Source organism: Haliotis asinina, chromosome 16, assembly GCF_037392515.1.
Source record: "Haliotis asinina isolate JCU_RB_2024 chromosome 16, JCU_Hal_asi_v2, whole genome shotgun sequence".
Classification (NCBI taxonomy): Eukaryota; Metazoa; Mollusca; class Gastropoda; order Lepetellida; family Haliotidae; genus Haliotis; species Haliotis asinina.
The window spans coordinates 935,001-944,449 of NC_090295.1; the positions used below are offsets into that span (position 1 = coordinate 935,001).

The 9,449-nt window shown below is 37.3% G+C and overlaps 1 protein-coding gene across 1 annotated transcript in view; it reads right to left on the bottom strand.

The window, feature by feature from the left end:
* LOC137268739 (peptidyl-prolyl cis-trans isomerase G-like) overlaps positions 1 to 4,722 on the bottom strand; it is an 85,164-nt gene extending 80,442 nt beyond the window's left edge. Inside the window, exons 1-2 of the mRNA XM_067803322.1 lie at positions 4,448 to 4,722; positions 645 to 940 (exon numbers count right to left, since the gene is read on the bottom strand). Coding sequence (XP_067659423.1) covers positions 645 to 940; positions 4,448 to 4,722 — 571 coding nt within the window. The remainder of the gene's footprint in view (positions 1 to 644; positions 941 to 4,447) is intronic.
* Between the last annotated feature and the right edge of the window lie 4,727 nt (positions 4,723 to 9,449).

The following is a 9,449-nucleotide window of genomic DNA, read 5'->3' on the forward strand; positions in this document are numbered from 1 at the left end:
CCTTCTGTTCTCACTGTTACATTCATCTTTTTCTGTTTCCTTCCTTCTGTTCTCATTGTTATATTCATCTTCTTTTTCTGTTTCCTTCCTTCTGTTCTCATTGTTACATTCATCTTCTTTTTCTGTTTCCTTCCTTCTGTTCTCATTGTTACATTCATCTTCTTTTTCTGTTTCCTTCCTTCTGTTCTCACTGTTACATTCATCTTCTTTTTCTGTTTCCTTCCTTCTGTTCTCACTGTTACATTCATCTTTTTCTGTTTCCTTCCTTCTGTTCTCACTGTTACATTCATCTTCTTTTTCTGTTTCCTTCCTTCTGTTCTCATTGTTACATTCATCTTCTTTTTCTGTTTCCTTCCTTCTGTTCTCACTGTTACATTCATCTTCTTTTTCTGTTTCCTTCCTTCTGTTCTCATTGTTACATTCATCTTCTTTTTCTGTTTCCTTCCTTCTGTTCTCATTGTTACATTCATCTTCTTTTTCTGTTTCCTTCCTTCTGTTCTCATTGTTACATTCATCTTCTTTTTCTGTTTCCTTCCTTCTGTTCTCACTGTTACATTCATCTTCTTTTTCTGTTTCCTTCCTTCTGTTCTCATTGTTACATTCATCTTCTTTTTCTGTTTCCTTCCTTCTGTTCTCACTGTTACATTCATCTTCTTTTTCTGTTTCCTTCCTTCTGTTCTCATTGTTACATTCATCTTCTTTTTCTGTTTCCTTCCTTCTGTTCTCATTGTTATATTCATCTTCTTTTTCTGTTTCCTTCCTTCTGTTCTCACTGTTACATTCATCTTCTTTTTCTGTTTCCTTCCTTCTGTTCTCACTGTTATATTCATCTTTTTCTGTTTCCTTCCTTCTGTTCTCACTGTTATATTCATCTTCTTTTTCTGTTTCCTTCCTTCTGTTCTCATTGTTACATTCATCTTCTTTTTCTGTTTCCTTCCTTCTGTTCTCATTGTTACATTCATCTTCTTTTTCTGTTTCCTTCCTTCTGTTCTCACTGTTACATTCATCTTCTTTTTCTGTCTCCTTCCTTCTGTTCTCATTGTTACATTCATCTTCTTTTTCTGTTTCTTCCTCTCAAAGATGATGGGGTAGCGAAGCGATTAAAAATCCTTCACTCAATCATTTTCACTTACTGGAAGAGGGCAGTGGGACATTCAGGGTACAATCTGCCAAGCCCATTTTTCGCATGATATTTCTGGAGCGAATGAGTGGGTTGAAGTTTAAGTCACGGCAATATTTCAGCCACATCATGACTAAAACAAGAAACATTTAATTTTATCTCATGAAATTGGTCACCAAAGGACAGTAAAACAACTAGTGTATGACACTTAGAGATTGAAACTAGCATATAACATAAAGTTATAAACTATTTAGGATGTTACAACATGAAAATGGGCTATTGATCGCCATCAACTGAAGGAAACATGAGAACTTACAGTATCTTGGCTGTGGCGATTGGAGCAAGATTTTGACATAACAGAAATACTATGTTTTAAAATCTGATAAGTATTGATATACTTTGAATGTTTTGGGACTTACGTACCCAAATATTGTTGGAATACTGTTGGAAGTGACATAAAACCAAACTCCCATACGTACTTGAAGACAAGACAATAGCACCTGTCACATGATACTAAATCAAATTTGATTATCAGTTGGACAAACACCAAAGAAACATCCAAAGACATTGTGGAACAGATCCCCAGATAAGATGTGCATCCTGGTGAAATGCACATAGAACATTTCTAATTATGCATTGAAAAATAATTGTTGCATATCAATTACACACTGAAAATGTTAAATACACAAAAAGTTTCTGACATATGGGTAGAGAATACATTTATAAAAATCACTTGAGTAATGAAAAAGACATTGACCAGTATCAGATTGTACTGTTAGTACAGGACTGGTGTTATACTGTCAATAAAGAATGTTGTACTGTGTGAAAAGAAGCATGAAAATATCAGTGTGTGAAAATAACATTTCATTATGAAAGTAAACATATGAACATAATCATATTTCAAATCATATTAAGTATCTCAATCAGTCCACACTCTGCTGTTAGTGATTTACCTTTTTATTCTTTCAATATATAAAAATCCCCTTAATCTCTCACATAAGGACAAGTAAAACATTCTCACAAAAAAGATGTGTCAGTTTTCAGTGTCAAGAGATTAACACGAAACACGCTACCAGCCCATAGCAAGATTATATGGGAGAATATATGATAGTGATCACTTGATCCTTGAGTCTACGCTCCTAGTCTCCAGTGCATCCTTCAGGGCAATGATACAAGAGGCAGAAATTGAAACTATAGCACTTCCACAACGAGAGCATAAAAAAAAATTATGAAAAAAAATAAATAAAATATTGCATAGACCTTTAGGTTTAATCTCAAAACACCAGATCATGCTGTATGGGACACGGATGTATAGATACTACATAATTTTTTTCAGAATTTGTCCATATAACAGCAGCTTTGAAGTGTTCTTAAATAATCCAAAAGTGAACATCTTGTACATGAAAATACCCCTTTGTTCAATATAAATATAACTCAAAGGAGTTTTACAAATAATAAAGTTTAACTTGACTTAAAATATCAAAACTATCAAACTGCACTATTAGAAATTATTTTCTCTGTAACTAAATGCTTCGTAATCTGTTTGAAATGACAAACCACAAATTCATGCTACAGATGAAAATGGTACAATCTGTGAAAACTTCATGAAGCTAAACGTCTCCCACTCTGGCCTTATCAATAGTATTTTCGTTATTTGATAGCCATATTATGGGTAACTTCTTCATTATAAAAATTACTTTTACGCATTTTCCCACTAAAAATTGATTATTCACCACTTAACAGATACCATGAGGGCTGTAATGAAGTACATTAAGTGTGAACATTTGTGCAATGATCCTACTAAATCCAGATACATTTCACATCTCCACGGCAACATTATTGCATTTTCTACATTAGAGAAATAGAATACTGAAAAAAAAAAAGATTCACAATCTGCTTGTGTAAATTTTTCGTCTTCTGTATATTTCATCGTAATGAATCCCTCAGGAGGCAGCCAAAAAGTCATATGATCCTAGAGACTTCTTTTTCATTACATAAAAAAAAAGACATATTTTTTCAATATGACGTTACCAAAGAATGGTACCACTGTCAGATTAAATATCAAACTATTACAACAATGAACAGATAAATTTGGATGACTTTCGCATTGTTAATTCAGCTATTAGATTTCTTTATTAGATTAGGAAGTAAAACAGGCACTTTAAGAAACTATCTGCAATGATTAATTTAGATTTATGATTGATAATGACAATAATTGATGCATATATAAAGAGAAAAAGTATTGAATTTTGTTCATAATCTATTCTTAATGATCAGACTTTTATAAAATATATTCAATGTTACACAAAAAGAAATGTTTCATTTATTTTATTTTAATATGTTAATAATGTCTGGAGTCAATAATACAAACTAAGAAAACAGTCATTAAACAGAAAATTATGCATGTTCTGCATTAGATATATGCAGACTTACAAACAAATAATTGTATGATTTACATACATTTTAACATTTATTTTTATATGAACATTTTAAATCATGCTTTTTAATATTCAAGGAAAATGCTAATTTTTAAAGAATAATCTTTAATGGGTATTTAAAGCAGCCATTGTGGAATGACGTTATACCAAGCACCAGCAGAGGTCTCCTGTGTGAACAAGTTGTTGTGAAAGTGTCATTTGATTCGGCCTCTTCAGATTGCCATTGTTGCTGTGACTATACGTGTTGTGTTATGTGTATTGTTGGTCAAAGTGTTTGAGAGTCTAAGATGACTTTGTCACTGGTGGTAGTTTCACCCTGGCATGGTGGCAGCAGTATTGTCAATACCCACATCAGTCATTCAAATAATGGGTGAATACTGATGACTCTTCACAATCCATCACTATGGCTCAAACATACTGTGCTCCTAAGCAGTGGCATTTATCCAAAACAGAAACAGTTACCTCATCTGACAACTGGCAACAAAACCTCATACAGACACTATTGCTAGCAGAACTTTGATCCATAGCAAATTGATGGTGTCACATGGTTGATGTAGTCACTAAGTAACCCTTCACATGGCTTCACTGATGACGACGAACATGTTCCACAACAACAACATACCACTGTCCTACTGTGGTTGCAGCACATACATAAGGACCTGTCATAGCTAGTCAAGCAGAGGTATGGACTTGAACTTTTTCAAAAATGTTAGCATTGATCAAGCAAGAAATCTTGCAAGTGTCATCTTTTCTTCTCAGTGAAATACTAAAGAAGAAGTTGACGATCATATTCACCCAAACATAACAGCTGAAATATTAACAGGAAGACTTGTCCCTTCTGCAGGCTGCAGGCTAGAACTTTAACCACTTCTTGAATGTGTTCACCTACTTACTAGAATTGGATCCTAAAGCAAGACAGATTGTTGCTACAGGATGATGCCCATGTGCACGGTACTGACTCTGTGCACGGTACTGACTCTGTGCACGGTACTGACTCTGTGCACGGTACTGACTCTGTGCACGGTACTGACTCTTTGCACGGTACTGACTCTGTGCACGGTACTGACTCTGTGCACGGTACTGACTCTGTGCACGGTACTGACTCTGTGCACGGTACTGACTGTGCACGGTACTGACTCTGTGCACGGTACTGACTCTGTGCATGGTACTGACTCTGTGCACGGTACTGACTCTGTGCATGGTACTGACTCTGTGCACGGTACTGATTCTGTGCATGGTACTGACAGGTTGTACATCCCTTGTGATAGTTGTAGGAGAAACCCACTTTCAACTAACAGGACATAATCAGAGATACCAAAGTCTAATTGTAGAAAATCTTGATGTTGACATACTTGGAGGTATTCCCTTAAGGATTTCGTCTTTGAAAGACATTTTAGAAGTTGTATAGATGAAGGAAAACCAAGTTCTATGGATAGTCAACTTCTTTATTGCATCGGGTGCGACATTTCGGTGCAGGTACTAACACCATTATCAAGCAAGGTTTTCCTTCCCTTATGGAGCCAAATGACATCACAGTTAGACCAGCCAAACATGCTATCATATTTTGTGATGATACTACAAACTCATACGCTTCTGTTCCTTCCTTCCTTCTCAACACACAGTACACAAAGCTCATGTTCTGTGATCCCCCAGGTCTCCGTTGACTGTATGAAGTTCGTGTTCTGGAAGTCCCCAGGTCTCCGTTGACTGTATGGAGCTCATATCCTGAGAGCCCCTAGACCAAATGATCATCATTGGATCGTAACAGAAGGATCAGTGAAACTTCATGGCCTTGGAGCAAGAGAGATCACCATTTACACTTAACAGGATTCTTCAACTGCATTGGAGGCAACCCATTTGGATGTCGTGGTGAATTCTCCAACTCTTCGAGGGTATCAACCTGTCTGTCAACTCTTTGTAGATACCAAGTTTCAGTCCATCATCTTATGGAATCAGCTAATGTCCAAGTTGACCTGGAGTGCATCAGAGTGCAATGAACCATCATGCCAGACTTGTTTTTTCATCAGTGAGAAGTAAGATGCCACCGTGCTGAACATTAGTATCAGGGACATAATTCAAGGTGTTACAGTTACTTCACTCACAAATGCTTGTTTCATTGAAGAAGCCATGACACCTTGCAAACTGCTCTTACTGAACTCTGCTTACCACTGGTCCCTCTTGATGGTCCTAAAACTGTCATTCGTGTTGACCCAGGTCCCTCTTGGCCAAATACAACATTAGTAGAGAAATCAATCCAGGAACTTGAGGTGTACATCCTACACCATGATCTATTTGGATGAGCAGTGTAAAATCCAGACTGAACTCAAGGATTCACCCTTCAGGTCCTTCTGCACAAGAAACGTGGACCTAACACCTTCAGTTTTCAAATACTCAAATCTAAATATCAGATCTCTGCTTTATGCAAAAGAAATGTGGACCCAATGGAATCAGTTTCCAATACTTGTTTGATAGGGAACCAATATACCTGATGATGTGCTGACCATACTCACAGTGAACATGTGACATGGATGAAATAATTGTGGGGGACATTGTTTATGTTTATTCTGATGGTTCCAAGTCAAGCAGCCATTGTAGATACATGGTCGTATGAGAGTAACTTCATGCTGAATAAATCAATGGTGAGCATGTGCTGAATGAATTACTGGTAACTTTGTACTGAAGGAATGAATAGTAACCAATGCTGACTTGAGTACTAGTATCATTATTGCTGAATGAATTACTGGTAACTTTGTACTGAATGAATGAATAGTAACCAATGCCGACTTAAGTACTAGTATCATTATTGCTGAATGAATTACTGGTAACTTTGTACTGAATGAATGAATAGTAACCAATGCTGACTTGAGTACTAGTATCATTATTGCTGAATGAATTACTGGTAACTATCTCACAGTAGCTGGAGAATGCCGCCGCAATTTGGGCTTTCAAATTATACAAAATTGATGAAACCAGGTTTAATAAAATTCACTCAACTGACTGGATGTGGCTTCCTTCAGATTGCTCGAAGATGCCATTGTTACCATCAGGCAAAGGTAGACACCTGATTATCTTACATGCTGGTACTGATAGTAAGTGGCTGACAGGGAATTGTGACAACAAATCTGATGGTGATACCATAGTGAAATGAATGGGCAGGTATTTTGGGATTGGTTCGAACATCAGCTTTTGCTGCAGCTGGAGAATCCAAGCATTATCATTTTGGATAATGCCAGTTACCATAACCTGCGTCTCCCTGGTACCATCACACCCACCCACATGTGCAATCTGAAGACTCAGTTGCAAGATTGTCTCACTTCCTGTACCATGCCTTAAAGACTGTCAGAAACAAAAACCCTGCTCAAAGAAAACTCTGGCAGCACAAAAAGCTAATCCAGTACATCAATGATGAACTAGTTTTTAAAAATAGTCACGTAGTTTTGCGTACACCAGTATGGTACTGTGAGATCAATCCCATTAAGTTGATATGGGGTAACTGTAAGAATTTCATTGCTCACAATAATACCACATTAGAGCTTTTAGATGTTAAAGAGGTTGTGTATGCATGTTTTGCAAGAATTACCCCAGAAGTGTGGCAAAAGGCTGAAGACCATGTTCCCAAAATCAGTGGGACAGTGTTAACCTCAACTGAGTTGCATATGCTGTATTTTCACAAGAGTACTGAACCAGCAGTCATACTGACACCTGATATTTTGAGAAGTTCCCTGACATGTACTGCTTGTGTGTTACATAACACTGTGACTCATGTCGGCCTGCCGGGTGGGTCACAGTATGGTTTGTCACTTAGAAGTGTTTCTACCATGAAACGTTTTTCAAAGTTTTTCGATATTTTATGAGTAATCATTACGATTAGGTACATCATGATTACCCATATGCCATGTCTAAATCTGTCTTGTTCTCAAGGCAATTAAAAACCAACAAATTTTTCAAATCAAGACATGATTTATTTACAAAATATTACTCAACATAAATAACATAAAAAATAAACCAAGTGTAACAAATTCCTGAAAGAAAATATATAAACACAATCACTTCAATAATTTACTAATACCTAAGTTACATTCTCCTAACCCAAACCCTCTTAGCTTAACTGAAAGCACCCTCCAAAATTAGCACTACATACTACCTATAATGTACTATGCCTACCATTAATCTAAATTCATACTGCCTAGCTTATTTCATAGTGCTGAAATCCACCCGACTATCCCCAGAGAATTTGCAGAGAATTTTCATACAGCAATATATTGTGATTTGCAAGGATGTATTGCAATATGTATTTTTGTTTAAACAAATACAAAAGAAGCTATAATAAAAACAATCATGACAAAATAAAAATGTAAATAACTATTTTGCACAAATGACACAAGGAAAAGAACAATTTAACATTGATAAATACCAGTAAATTATTTGTATTGCCCAAATAAAACAACAAAGTTGTCACACAATCTAAATAATAAGATGATTGTCGAAAGGTGAGGATATCTTACATGCCAAAATGTCCATGGCACAACCAAATGGTGAAAGAAAAGTCCAAGTTTAAGTTTCTGATACCTGTAACAAATAAACTGAATCACAAAGTATTAAATCTTGTAATACATTTGTGGATTATGTTGCTTTTACCTTTTCCAGTTACCTTGATGCAAATTACCTTGATGTAATACACCGCCATATGAATACACTTATTACAGAAAACCTCACTCTTTCATTCTATGGCATTTTAGGTTGTGCTATAATTATATGAAAAATCATGTCTTAAAAAAACTGTTTATGAGTAAATAACCCTAAATACGCAATAAATGATGTGGGGCTGCATGTCATTCACTAACCCCCGCTATCTAGGCATGATTTCTGCTTACTCTTCCCTAACTCCGCGATAAATGATGTGGGGCTGCATGTCATTCACTAACCTCCGCTATCTAGGCATGATTTTTGCTTACTCTTCCCTAACTCCGCGATAAATGATGTGGGGCTGCATGTCATTCACTAACCTCCGCTATCTAGGCATGATTTCTGCTTACTCTTCCCTAACTCCGCGATAAATGATGTGGGGCTGCATGTCATTCACTAACCCCCGCTATCTAGGCATGATTTCTGCTTACTCTTCCCTAGCTCCGCGATAAATGATGTGGGGCTGCATGTCATTCACTAACCCCCGCTATCTAGGCATGATTTCTGCTTACTCTTCCCTAGCTCCGCGATAAATGATGTGGGGCTGCATGTCATTCACTAACCCCCGCTATCTAGGCATGATTTCTGCTTACTCTTCCCTAACTCCGCGATAAATGATGTGGGGCTGCATGTCATTCACTAACCCCCGCTATCTAGGCATGATTTCTGCTTACTCTTCCCTAACTCCGCGATAAATGATGTGGGGCTGCATGTCATTCACTAACCCCCGCTATCTAGGCATGATTTCTGCTTACTCTTTCCTAACTCCGCGATAAATGATGTGGGGCTGCATGTCATTCACTAACCCCCGCTATCTAGGCATGATTTCTGCTTACTCTTCCCTAACTCCGCCATAAATGATGTGGGGCTGCATGTCATTCACTAACCCCCGCTATCTAGGCATGATTTCTGCTTACTTTTCCCTAACTCCGCGATAAATGATGTGGGGCTGCATGTCATTCACTAACCCCCGCTATCTAGGCATGATTTCTGCTTACTCTTCCCTAACTCCGCGATAAATGATGTGGGGCTGCATGTCATTCACTAACCCCCGCTATCTAGGCATGATTTCTGCTTACTCTTCCCTAACTCCGCGATAAATGATGTGGGGCTGCATGTCATTCACTAACCCCCGCTATCTAGGCATGATTTCTGCTTACTCTTCCCTAACTCTGCCATAAATGATGTGGGGCTGCATGTCATTC